The following is a 14,699-nucleotide window of genomic DNA, read 5'->3' on the forward strand; positions in this document are numbered from 1 at the left end:
CCATCCACACTTTCCAACTATAAAGAACCAAACAAGTATCAACACTGTTCGACAATTTATAATTATGTAATAACTTTGCTGTTTGATCACTTACCCCTATAAAGGTATGTCAGGGTCGAGGTCGACCCCTGGGGGGTGTAAAAAAACGGGGAAGGAGGAAAGTTAGACGAAAATCAGACCTAAAGCAGACAATGGCATGTAGACTAGTCACCCTTTGCAGGTCGATCACTTCCATATTCGAGACAGCTGATGATTTATGGGGAAAAAACAGGTTTTTAAAATGCTGTAGGGGTCGCATACGACCCATCATACCTTTCCAGGGTTAATGTACCAAAGAAAATGTTTGTGAAATGCTACAGTAATTATTGAAAAGTAGGGACAAAAGAAGGGTTTTTAAGAAATAGACATTAGAGCATCTGGAGGCCACTTTTCTTACAACATTATCAATATTATCCTGATCTAATAGGGGACCCTATATAGGGGTAGGGGAAGTAACCAAAGAGTGTTTCTGTGCATTGGACATAGTCCCAACCCCATAGAGGAACACTATTATTCCCTACACTTAATCAAAATATTCACAAAAGCTGCTCCAGCCTCTTGAAACCCATCCAAAATGGTTTTGTTTAAACAATTTAGGGAATCTAAAAAAGTCAAGATCCTAGTGAACTATAACTGTTTGTATTATGAGTCAAAGTTATCCCTACTATAGATCTCAAAAAGAGAGAAATTCAGGTATTTTCCCTATTTTATTATCAACAAACAGCATATATTAAGTCATCCAACTCCAAAAAACCTATTAAAATGCTTAATTTTTTCACATGGATAATGAGAATTCAAATTAGTAGACTTGCTTTCTATTTTAGATAATATATTCACTCTATCCATGAAAATATTGGAAAACTTTGGAGTATAAGTTGTCCTTGAAAGGTAGTGTCAGACTACATAGAAGTATAAGTGTTTGCAGAAATTACTTTAATTAATTTATTCAGATACATTTTAGCAATTTATCTGAATAAATTAATTAAAGTAATTTCTGCAATAAGTTTCCCTAACAATTCAAAAGAAAATACACGCAGTCCTGGAGTTATGACAGATCTGTTCCTATTCCTTGCTGTAAGTCGAACCTTGTTATAAATCAGAACACATCTAAATATTGTCAAGTACTGATATCCCCCCTTTAAGCTGATGCTTTATAATAAAGTCACAATCCAGGACATAAAACACACTTTATGACAATAAAACATATCTAAAACTAAAAGAAGAAATATGTAGGACCTATACTGTAGAATCGTACAAAGTGGTGAAAAAAATTTAGCAATATATCATCCAAGTCAAGTTTTTTTCTCCATAATATCCTCATTTTTGCGATTCTGCCCTTATGAATACTCCAAATTGGAAACTTCAGGCTTTCCCTCTTGATTACTCCTGATGATAATCTTTACGCCTGTGTTTGGCAAAGAACATGTTTCGGCAGTTGAGGTACTAGGACCTACACTGACACAACTAGGGAAAACCGAAATTTGCTAGTAGCAGAGCCTACTGTAGACGGAAGCCAGCTACTATTTGAAACATGCTGCAACCTTTCAGCTCCAGCCAGAACTTTAAAAAAACTTAAGATGTTTTTTCTATTTCACAGGAACAATACGATATGCCAAGCCATTAATATTTATACAATAAAAAAAGGTTGTTTATTAGTGTTTACTTCAGATATTAGGATCCAGATTGCCATCCCAATTTTCTACCTAGGAATCTGGTAGTTGTTTAGAGCAGACCAAATCCCGCAAATACAAGGTCCTTGCTTTCTCCATCATAAGGCTCAACACTACATAGTATTTTAAAAGTTTTATTCCAGCTGTGACTGGATTATGAAATGATCTTCATAATCGTGCAGTTGAATTGGTGAAACAAGAATTTCAAATTTGCAGAAAATGTTTCCCTGTTAAACAGGTTGACATAAGTCTCTCTTCATAGTTTATATATGACCAATCTATTTTAATGGTGTTGCTTAGGATATTTTATATTTTCTTATTCATTAGTTTATTAATTTCCTTTTTTCATTTCCTCACTAGGCTATTTTCCCTTTTGGAGTGCAAGGGCCTGTAGCATCCTTTTTTTCCAACGAGGGTTGTAGCTTAGCTAGTAATAATAATACTAATAATAATAATTGAAGAAAATGGATTAATATGAGAGAACGAGACTAATGGAGTGGTTATCAGCTCCATAATCTCTGTGTACTGTACTATGTATCAGAACTCTTACTGACTGGCTCACTAGAACTACTCAGAAAAATGTGATGAGTTAGCCTAGGGTTCAAAACAAGGCAGGTTAGGCTAAAATCACTGCCCATGCCGGAAGACTTATGGGTCTTTTGGATTTTTACAAACAAAGAAAAAGAAGTGAATTGCATATGAAGCTCTGTACAATCAACTCTAGAAAGATCATTTAATACCTTTAATGGCATTATCATCATGCTACTGTGTCTTGTCTTCTCTGGATTTTCTCTCGAACTAAACATTAATTTCCTTCTACATTTAGAACTCTTCTAAGTAGTCAGCTTCCAGCTGAACATGTATGTTCTTCAATTATAATCCTGTCCTTGGAATGTGACACAAAGAAAAGCTTCAAGGATCATGATTGCCCAGCAATAAATCCCTTAAACAAACCTCAGAAGTATTCATAATAATTCCAGAAGATATCCCTAGTTGATCTGTATCAAATAACTTTAAATAAAAAAATCACAGTCCGGAGCACATACTGTGCAAAGGCCTGAAGTGCGCGAGTGCTACGAGAGAACTGAAAAGACAAAGGAACTAAGTTGTACGCCTGATGAAATGATTGCCGTCAACCACCATATTAACTAAAAAATTCCCTAGTGAGGTAGGTCTATTACAAGTAAAGAAAACAGGAATATTTTTAGTTTTACGGTAGCTGTCTGCATTTAACCGGCTTCAAGGGAGAAACACTATGAATGTCAGGTGAATGTAGAGGTAATTAATTCTATGATTAGAATTCCTTTATTGCTTGATGATCATCTCTATCTATCTATATACCAAGGCACTTCCCCTAATTTTAGGGGGTAGCCAACATCAAACAAAGAAAAAAGGGGATTTTCCTCTCTACGCTCCTCCTTTCCAATAATCTTTTATATACAGCATAGTCTTAATTTGTTTTTGTTTTGTTTTTTAATTCTATTAGAGGTATATTTTCTTTACATTTATAATTTTTCATTGTGAATGGCAACACTCAAGTGATATGACTTTGAGGGTCGTATATTTTTCTTTTGTGATAAAATAAGAATTGTAAAATGTTTTAAGATTTTTATTGTAGAAATTTATGAATATCAATTGGTCGGAGCTGCTTTAGTTTGAAAATACATATTATATGAGATAACAACAAAATAAATGCATGAAGGATTGTATTGATGGCAGCAGTTTTGGTATTGTTTGTAAAATATTTTCCTAAAATAGATTGCATGTATACTTTGAAGATTACCTGAAAGTTATTCGAAGAATAGATTTGGTAAATGTGTACCTAGATGTTGAATTGTATATTTCTAAGTGTTAAAAGTTTGAACTTATTTTGATTTATTAAATTTTGATATGTTGAGATGATGATTTTTTTGTTTTCTGTGAAATGAGATTGATATTGTATCACAATCCTTTTGCATCCATGTATATACTGTAATCAGTATGATACTTTAGGTATTTCAGAACTTTTTCAAACACTTATTATTATATAGCATAAGAAAATTACTGTGCATAACTTTCAACATGAATAAGGACTGATGATTTCTTGTTTGTTCTTTACAGCTTTCATTGCCATAGATGATGTTAAACTCTACCCTAAAGAATGTTGGGAGATAGAAACGACTGTAGCACCAACCGGCACTCCTGAACCAGAAACTAAACTTACTTGTGATTTTGAAGAAGGTACGGCTTGTGGATGGAGCACCAGCGACATCTGGCAACTTGAAACTGGCTCTCATGAAGAAGGAACTATAGATGGACCATTCGTGGATGATACCACAAAACTATCCTCAGGTAAGGTTTAATTCATTATTAAGTTATTATCAATTTTCAAAGTTCATGATTGTTTACTTGATACCGTTTCACGATTTTAGGATAGATAGTGAAAGAAAGTTTTATGCATTCTCTGGAAAAAAAAATGCTCTGAAAATAGTCAGTCAAGTGATATACTTTATAGCTTCCAAAGAATTAGAATGAATATGCAGTAATAAATATAGATTTTTATTATTGTTGTTATTAATATTATTATTATTATTATTATTATTATTATTTTTACTATTACATATTTTAACCAGAAAACTAAGTTGATATGTTTAACTTGCATAGAGTTAGCTTCGTTGTGAGACATGACTAAAAATTGCATTCGTTTTTTTTTTTTTTTTTTTTTTTTTTTTTTTTTTTTTTTTTTTTTTTTTTTAGGTCATTTCCTGATATCTAAGTCTGTGGGTTCCAAAAGAATTGGAAAATTAATCTCTGAAGCAGTAAGGAAGCAGGATGTCGGATATTGTCTCTCTTTTTACTACTATATGCATGGAACGTCACCTCCATTCCTGAAAATGTACATTGTGAAAGGTACTCTTGGTTTGCTTGTTTACTTGATGTTTGTGGAAACTATATGAAATACATATTATGTAAGTTTCATTACAGTAAATGAAAATTTAACATTTATGTAAATTTTGATATGGAGTTTCAATTTGTAAACTTATGTTATACTGCACAGCACTTTTGATCATTTCAGATGGTCAGGAACCTGAGGAATTGCCTGTTTGGGAGCACTTTGCGGAGGTTGGTGAAACGTGGCAGAAAGTCAGCTTATACTTGAATCCCGACTTTGATTTTAATGTTTACATCACATCGGAGACCCAAGAAAACACCGAGGATGTTGGCCACTCAGCAATTGATGACTTTTTATTGATTTCTGGGACATGTCAAGAAGAACCAGGTAAAATTCATCATCATCATCTCCTCCTACTCTGCAAAGGGCCTCTATTAGAATTTGCCTTTCATCTCTATCTTGAGCTTTCAAGTTAATACTTTTCCATTCATCATTTCCTACTTCACGCTTCATAGTCCTCAGCCATGTAGGCCTGGGCCCTCCAACTCTTCTAGTGCCTTGTGGAGCCTAGTTGAAAGTTTGATGAACTAATCTCTCTTGGGGAGTATGAAGAGCATGCCCGAACCATTTCCATCTCCATCATCCACATATGGCACTCAAGTAATCTCTCTTATAGTTTCCTTTCTAATCCTGTCCTGCCATTTAACTCCCAATATTATTCTGAGGACTTTTCTACAAAATCCGTAGGATATTGTTTCATTGTCATACCACGACTCATGTCCATACAGTAACACCGATCTCACTAAACTGATATATAGCTTGATTTTTATATGAAATTTCAGATTTGATTTCCAAATTTTACTTAACGTAGCCATTGTCGGATTTGCTTTTTTCAATCTCATTAAATTCAAATTCTAAAGATCCTGTATTAAGAGATCATAGTTCCTAAATATTTAAATGATTCCACCTCATTAATCCTTTCTCCTTCTAATGATATTTCATATTCCGTTCTCATCATCTCTGTCTTTCTTCTATTTATCTTGAGTCCATCCTCATGTGATATTTCATGCATTCTGGTAAGCAAGTTGCAAGTCCTGTGGTGTACTGTTAATAAGGACAGCGTCATCAGCATATTCTAGGTCAGCTAATTTCCTGTTACCAATCTACTCCAATCCTCCACCATCCCCAACTGTTCTATGCATCACAAAATCCATGGGGAGGATAAACAGCATAGGTAACAACATCCCTTTGAGTACTCCACTGTTCACTGGAAATCTATTTGTTAGAACTCCACTAACATTAACTTTGCACTTGCTATGCTCATGAACAGACTTGATCAAATTTACATATTTAAGAGGAACTCCATAATAACGCATGACTCTCCACAGAATTGGCCAGTGCACATTATCAAAGGCTTTTTCATATTCCACAAATGCCATGTAAAGGGGATATTTATTTTCCACACATAGCTGTACCCCATGTCTTAAAATGAAAATTTGGTCAGTACAACTTCTACCTTTTCTAAAACTTGCTTTTTCACCTCTCAGCTTTTCACCAATCTTTCTCTCTAGCTAGTCTCTTTAGAATGAGCATACTATATATTTTCAAGACAACTGATGTAAGTGTGATGCCTCTGTAATTATTGCAATCAGTCAGCTCTCTCTTAACAAAATAATCTTGTAAGTATTCTGGGAGTCGCTTCATTTTCAGCCAATATCGTATCCAGGGGCTTTCCATCTCTTTAGTTTTTTAATGATAGCTTCGACTTCAAGCACAATTAATTTATTCATGGACACATCAAGGTCTTCCTCATTTTCAGGTATATCAATCAAATTATTCCCTTCATATCTCCTATGGGTCTATGCTTATTCTTTGCCTCCATAGAGATTTCATTAATAATTCTTTGAGCAATTCTTACACCATAGCCACTCCCTGAATTCAAAGCTTTATCAGCCTCATCTGCTTTCCTGTCTAGATATTCTCTCCAGTCACTCCTGACTTTTCTCTTGACTTCATTATCAATGCTGGAATACTTAGCATGATCTACCTTGTAATTTTCATTACCTCCTCAAAAGCTTTCAACAATCAAATTTCTGTCTTTGTCTACTTTTTATACTATCCCAAGTATCATTTGATATCCATGGTTTTCTCCTTTTAACTGCATGTCCCAAAACTTCACTACCAACTGACTAATGTTATGTTCTTAATATCACATCATTCTTTATTAATTGTCTGCTTTTTGTCTTTTAAAGTAAAATTACCTTTATTAGTTTTTTGTTTTGATTATTGCTTGGCAAAATAATTTAATGTTCATCAAAGGATTGGAACTTCAGTGCATTTTTTAGATAATTTATCCCAATGTCGTCTTTCATAGTTGAATAGCATTGCATGTGCGTACAGTATGTGTTTATTAGAGATTTGTTTTCCATTTGCTAAGTATACTTTTAGAATATTTTGTAAGGAAAATGTGGTAATATTTAGCAAAATAACTAGCAAAACATCATGAACACTCAATTTTAGTTGCTGATTAGGAATTATATTTTCTTTTTAGGCAATTTTTGTGACTTTGAGACAAAAGATCTTTGTGAGTGGACAACTACAGATGACAAAGTAAAATGGGAATGGGGCAGTGGTAGCCAAAGTGCCCCTGAAAACCAGCCAGCTATTGACCACACTTTTGGTGAGTTTTTGAAGAAAAGGGTACAGTATCATTTAAATATTGAACCATGCTTCTTACAGTCTGCAACATCTGACTTGTGAATTATCATTAACCAGTAAGTGCTTTGTACAGCGTTGGCATCAGTACATCCAATTACAATCTTATAGAGATTTTGTAATTTTCTATGTCCTATTCAGTTTTGTCTATTGAGTTACCAAGTCTGATTTTATGCTTTAGTTGTCAGAACTTATCAAAGTGGATGCATCGATATCAGTTAGGCCTGTATTTAATAAATATTGTTTCATATCCAAAGACAGCATGATGACACCTTATTTCCATGTTGTAACCAAAATTTGGATGTAAACAAATGAATTAAAAATGATAAAGATTTTATCATTCTTCTCACTCAGTATGCAATAGAATTGCTTACTAAAGATGGAAGACCATGAAAGCCTTGATAAGGGCCATGACTCGGGCCCATTAAAACAATGTTAATTTAAGGGTGATTCAAAGTCCAACTACTTTTTTTTTTCTTGGTTGATTTTTTTAATTTACAAACCAATTGCATGTATACTTTGTTGAGGATGATAGGGAGGCAGAGATAATTGCTGTTCCAGGTGTTGAGGTGCCAGTGATGGGAGATGAGAAAGAGAGAGAGATTACAATAGAGGAAGTGAGGAGAGCACTAGATGAAACGAGAGTAGGAAAAGCATCTGGTATGGATGGTGTGAAAGCTGAGATGTTGAAGGAAGGGGGTGTGACTGTAATTGAATGGTTAGTGAGATTGTTTAATGTGTGTTTTGTGTTGTCAATGGTACCAGTAGATTGGGTCTGTGCATGTATTGTACCACTATATAAGGGTAAGGGAGATGTGCATGAGTGTTGTAATTCAAGAGGTATTAGTTTGTTGAGGGTAGTTGGAAAAGTGTATGGTAGAGTACTGATTAATAGGATTAAGGATAAAACAGAGAATGCAATCTGGGAAGTACAGGGGGGTTTTAGAAGAGGTAGGGGTTGTATGAATCAGATTTTTACAGTTAGGCAGATATGCGAGAAATATTTAGCAAAAGGTAAGGAGGTGTATGTTGCGTTTATGGATCTGGAGAAAGCATATGATAGAGTTGATAGGGAAGCAATGTGGAATGTGATGAGGTTATATGGAGTTGGTGGAAGGTTGTTGCAAGCAGTGAAAAGTTTCTACAAAGGTAGTAAAGCATGTGTTAGAATAGGAAATGAAGTGAGCGATTGGTTTCCGGTGAGAGTGGGGCTGAGACAGGGATGTGTGATGTCGCCGTGGTTGTTTAACTTGTATGTTGATGGAGTGGTGAGAGGGGTGAATGCTCGAGTGCTTGGACGAGGATTAAAACTGGTAGACGAGAATAATCATGAATGGGTGGTAAATCAGTTGTTGTTTGCGGATGATACTGTACTGGTAGCAGACACAGAAGAGAAGCTTGACCGACTAGTGACAGAATTTGGAAGGGTGTGTGAGAGAAGGAAGTTGAGAGTTAATGTGGGTAAGAGTAAGGTTATGAGATGTACGAGAAGGGAAGGTGGTGCAAGGTTGAATGTCATGTTGAATGGAGTGTTACTTGAGGAGGTGGATCAGTTTAAGTACTTGGGGTCTGTTGTTGCAGCAAATGGTGGAGTGGAAGCAGATGTACGTCAGAGAGTGAATGAAGGTTGCAAAGTGTTGGGGGCTGTTAAGGGAGTAGTAAAAAATAGAGGGTTGGGCATGAATGTAAAGAGAGTCCTATATGAGAAAGTGATTGTACCAACTGTGATGTATGGATCGGAGTTGTGGGGAATGAAAGTGATGGAGAGACAGAAATTGAATGTGTTTGAGATGAAGTGTCTGAGGAGTATGGCTGGTGTATCTCGAGTAGATAGGGTCAGGAACGAGGTGGTGAGGGTGAGAACGGGTGTAAGATATGAGTTAGCGGCTAGAGTGGATATGAATGTATTGAGGTGGTTTGGCCATGTTGAGAGAATGGAGAATGGCTGTCTGCTAAAGAAGGTGATGAATGCAAGAGTTGATGGGAGAAGTACAAGAGGAAGGCCAAGGTTTGGGTGGATGGATGGTGTGAAGAAAGCTCTGGGTGATAGGAGGATAGATGTGAGAGAGGCAAGAGAGCGTGCTAGAAATAGAAATGAATGGCGAGCGATTGTGACGCAGTTCCGGTAGGCCCTGCTGCTTCCTCCGGTGCCTTAGATGACCGCGGAGGTAGCAGCAGTAGGGGACTCAGCAGTATGAAGCTTCATCTGTGGTGGAAATGTGGGAGGTTGGGCTGTGGCACCCTAGCAGTACCAGCTGAACTCGGCTGAGTCCCTGGTTAGGCTGGAGGAACATAGAGAGTAGAGGTCCCCTTTTTTGTTTTGTTCTTGTTGATGTCGGCTACCCCCCAAAATTGGGGGAAGTGCCTTTGGTATATGGATGGATGGACAAACCAATAGAAAGAACTATATTCTATAAAAGTTGTATGTTAGAAATTTTAACTTTTTTCATTTTATGTATTATTTTATCAATGCATAGAAGCCACTTTCAAAGGTGACTTATTTTCATATTGAAATTTTTTGGTTTTCAAAAAGTAAAAGTCCAGATTGTAGGCTATAAAATCCCCATTCTTTTGTATGAAATTCAAAAATCAGTCAATAATAAAAAAAAAAAAACGTTGTAGCTGTTGTCTCTAAAAATTTCATATTTTGAAAAATTGGGCCAGCTTTCCTTTCAACACACACACACACACACAACACACATATGTATATGTGCACGCGTGTGTGTTTGTGTATTTTGAAAGTAAGAATCGCTTGCACAGTTAAAGTACGATGCTCATGACATGGCAGCTTACTCCAAATGACCTGGATTATCCCAGTTTAAGACAAGATATTTGAGAGTATTAGTGGGAATATTAACGTGGATTTTATTTCATTCCTTGTTATGTACATGACAGGAAGCTATATTGAAAATTTTATTTAATTTTATATTTTTTTTATCGTGAAAAGAGGTATTTTTCTTACAATTGATATTATGACTTAATTTTTGGAAGTGAAAATTAGACTAGTATATTATCATTATTATGAGAGAAAATGTTTAAAAAATTGTAGTGTATTAAGCTTATTTTATATAAGATGTGCTTTATGTTTAGTGTTACCTTGCATGAGAAATACTTAATTAAATTTATTTCCTCATTTAGGAACCGAATATGGTCATTATGCTTATTTCAAGCATGCTAATGATGATCGTGAAGATTACAAAGCCCAGCTGACCAGTCCAACTCATAGCAGTACAGGCAAAATGTAAGTTTAATTATTACACTTGTTAAATTCCTTTTCAGGGCAAATGTTAATGATGTCTTCTGGTTTAGAACTATAGTCAATTTTTTTTATCGAGGCAGATTTGCACCGACTTGCCGCGGTGCCCTTTTAGCTCGGAAAAGTTTCCTGATCGCTGATTGGTTGGACAAGATGATTCTAACCAATCAGCGATCAGGAAACTTTTCCGAGCTAAAAGGGCACCGCTGCAAGTCGGTGCAAATGCGCCTCATTAAAAGAAATTGACTATAGTGAAGTACTGGATATCTGAGCATTAACATCTGTGGTCAGTTTTGCCATGGATTTATCTTTAGGAATAGTTTTTATAATAGATCTATGGAGAACTAACTATATTTACTGATCATAATTGGAAGAGTGCCTTATGAGAATTCAAGAATGTAATTAATTTATTGAGTATATTGTATTGTATTGGTAATTTTATTATTTTTTTTTTTGTAACTTATCAATTATATCGGGAATTTAGAATATTTACAGTGTTTAGTTTACTTTGTATTGAATTATATACTGTATGCTCAGTTATTAATTTGTCTTTGAATCATGACTTCTAATGAATCTGTTAATGTAAGATGAGGTTCAAAATTATTTTTGGGGTTTCTTTATCAAATCATAGTAAACGCTCGGTGATTCTTAGTAATTTTAAAGGAGAGAGGAAGTTTGCCTTATGGTGATGCTCTCCTTTGTATTTACATTATCTTATGTGTTTGGGCAGTGACTTGATATGTGACACTTTAGTTTAAGTTGTTTGTCTCTATTACCTCCCCTTAGCCTAGAAACTATATTTTTCAGCTTGTTCTATTCAGAGGTAAGCTTCATGGAAATAAACATGATTTTCAAACTAAAATTTATCTCCAAATTTACCTCTGGATAGAACTAGTGATCCAACTTCTGACCCAGTTTTGAAGTATACTTAAATTAGTTGTTCAAGTCTATTTTAAATCGGAAGAGTTCTTTACCTTGATCTCACAATGCTGTGGCTGTTTGTATCTTCCCAGCATTTGAGAATGATTTTGGTGACTTAATTTGAAGGAGGCATGGTATTTAGGGGTGGGTGGGTGGTAAAATTTTTCTAATTGGTTTTTCTAAGAATTATCAACCTGTCATTTTTATTAAGCTTTTACTATTCAGAGATAAGTATTGAAATAGTAGATTTGAGTTTTAAAACCATGTTAAGCAATAAAGCTAGCCTATTTTCAAGTGGAAGTATTTGCTGTACTTATTAACCACAACCATGGGTGTCACTCATCAGTTTACTAATTTGGGGAAAGTTTATTTTTCCATTTACACTATTAGGTTACAGCCCTAGTATCATATGAAGTTATGTTTTTGGTTTGTATTGTTTTAGGGATTAAACTATTTATTGTATGCTTTAAAATATCCTTCAGGAATTAAAGTACTATAAGTGTAAATTCCTTTTCTTACAGGTGCTTCTCATTCTATTACTATATGTTTGGTGTGGGAAACTGGACAGGATCTCTAGAGGTGTACGTTGTTGACCCTTCTGTCAGCATTGAAGGATTAGATCCTAACAGGAGAATAGAAGGCAACCAGGGTTCAAAATGGCATCTTTCTCGCATATCACTTAATTTCAAGAATGACTATCATGTAAGTAATTTTTTTTTTATTTCAATGAATCTTACTCTGTAATTATAATGCTTATACTAATGTACGCAACCCATCAAAAATGATGGTTAAATATTTATATGTTCACATACATGCACATGCACCCCTCTCTCCCCATGGTGTGACTACTCCTCTCCACCTATGTATATATATATATATATATATATATATATATATATATATATATATATATATATGTGTGTGTGTATGTATGTATGTATGTGTGTATGTATGTATGTATATATGTACAGTATATATATATATATATATATATATATATATATATATATATATGTATGTATGTATATATGTATGTATGTATGTATGTATGTATATTATAATCGGAACATTCTGTAACGTATATAATACTTAGCCAGGCTATGTCATTAACCAAACTGTATGTCCATTTACTGTGATAAAAAAAGTGCAGCTGTAATTAAAATACACAGGATTTTATATCCATTTACTCTGATAAAAAGTACAGCTCTACTGTAATTAGAATAAACAGGATTTTGATAACGCTGATACTGTATCCAACAATAATTTGTGAAATACTATAAACATATTAGTATTGTATTATGAAATAAAAAATATAGTAGATACAGTATATGTCTTTTACATAGTTTATGTTTGTAAGATAATTGAAACTACCACCACTCTTTCCAAATCAGCTGATTAAGGCAAACTACCTAACGAGATTTTTCTCTTGCTAAAAGAGACAATTGATAATTTAGTAAAAATACTTTTCTCGTATTTTATTTACTGCCAATTTTAATGGCATAACGAAGTTAGGAGTTTTTCATCTTTGTTGCTGATGCACGATAATTTTATAGTATTTAGATTTGTGGTGCTTGATTACAAAGCTTAGGAAATTAGTTACTTTTTCCAATTCTTTAGGTAGTTTTTGTGGAGTTTACTTTACCTATTCATAAACCAAAAGAAAGGTATAAAGTATTCCCTCGACTCTCAAGGGTTTTCCATTCCAGGAACCCCCCTACAATATTTAAAAAATCACGAAGTAGATAAAAAACATCTGTATATATTTTTCTTCATAAGTTAAATCTTTTATAAACCCTTCTAACACACTTATAAACCCTTTATACACTTAGAATACTTATTAAGCCAAAACTTATAGTACTTTTACTCTAGACACATCTTTACATGCATACATAAATTAAAATAGTTAAATCTAAACACTCATTAACGTATGCACTGCTCGGTGAGGCTACGCCATTAACTGAACTTTATGTCCATTCACTGTGGCAATAAATTACAGCTGTTTTTAAAATAATCTGGATTTTAATAACACTTGTGTTTTCACATAACTGTATTCATTAATAATGCTTGTAATATTCACATATTACCATCATATTATGAAATCTCTATGATGTTCATGATGTCCCTGAATATGCAGATTGTCATGGTAGCAACTGAAGGCTATGAAGGTGCTACAAGTATAATAGCTATTGACGATGTTGTGATGCTAAACAAGGCCTGTCCCAGTGGTGCAACCTGCTCATTTGAAGATGGATATTGCAGTTGGAAAAACATTAAAGGTGGTGACTTCATGGACTGGGTTATGAACCAAGGTCATACCCCCACAGATGAGACCGGCCCTAATTTTGACCACACACTGCAGACATCTTCAGGTAGGTTCCACATCATTTACTGTATGTAGAATGTCGGGAAAGAGAAATTGCTGTTTTCTAAAAGTCTACCGATTGAATGTTATCTGGGGTCAAGGGGTCAATGCTGAAGATAATGTCCCTCATTACTATAATCTGTAGTAAGTAGAAATGACAACATTTTCATTAATATTACCCTCCTCCTACTTATTACATTCATTCTTGAGATATTTGATTTAGATTTTCCCTTGATGAGGCCTGCCACAAAGAAGCAACAACATTCGTACATGCTATTAAATATAACAACTTACTCAACATTATCAACAAGAGAGACAAGTAAAATCAAATCTATGCACAGCGAGGATCAGGATTATATATATATATATATATATATATATATATATATATATATATATATATATATATATATATATAAATCAGTATGTATATATAATCAGCCATAACTAGTCCACTGCAGGACAAATGCCTTAGATATATTATTCCACTACTGTCCATTTATGGTCTTTCTATGCCAGTCTATACCTGCAAATTTTTCTTAGCTCATCAATGCATCGTCTTCTTTTCCATCTGCTGCTTTTACAATCGTCTAGGGACCCATTCTGTTTAATGCCCATTTATTATCTGTCATTCTCATTGTATGCCCTGCCCATGTCTATTTTTTTTCTTACATGTTGTTAGAATATCCTCTACTTTATATAACACACACACTCACACACATATATACAGTATATATATATATATATATATATATATATATATATATATATATATATATATAAATATATATATATATATATATATATATATATATATATGTGTGTATATATATATATATGTATATATATACAGTACATATATAT

General features: G+C 34.1%; 1 protein-coding gene across 1 annotated transcript in view; it reads left to right on the forward strand.

Annotated features, from left to right (window-relative positions):
- The window catches only part of LOC137630420 (MAM and LDL-receptor class A domain-containing protein 1-like), a 211,480-nt gene that overhangs the window by 106,556 nt on the left and 90,225 nt on the right, over positions 1–14,699 (forward strand). The window contains exons 54-60 of the mRNA XM_068361880.1: positions 3,810–4,040; positions 4,446–4,598; positions 4,765–4,968; positions 7,133–7,261; positions 10,435–10,537; positions 11,995–12,175; positions 13,608–13,842. Of these exons, the coding sequence (XP_068217981.1) occupies positions 3,810–4,040; positions 4,446–4,598; positions 4,765–4,968; positions 7,133–7,261; positions 10,435–10,537; positions 11,995–12,175; positions 13,608–13,842 (1,236 nt within the window). The remainder of the gene's footprint in view (positions 1–3,809; positions 4,041–4,445; positions 4,599–4,764; positions 4,969–7,132; positions 7,262–10,434; positions 10,538–11,994; positions 12,176–13,607; positions 13,843–14,699) is intronic.

The sequence above is a fragment of the Palaemon carinicauda genome, chromosome 38 (genome assembly GCF_036898095.1).
Source record: "Palaemon carinicauda isolate YSFRI2023 chromosome 38, ASM3689809v2, whole genome shotgun sequence".
NCBI lineage: Eukaryota > Metazoa > Arthropoda > Malacostraca > Decapoda > Palaemonidae > Palaemon > Palaemon carinicauda.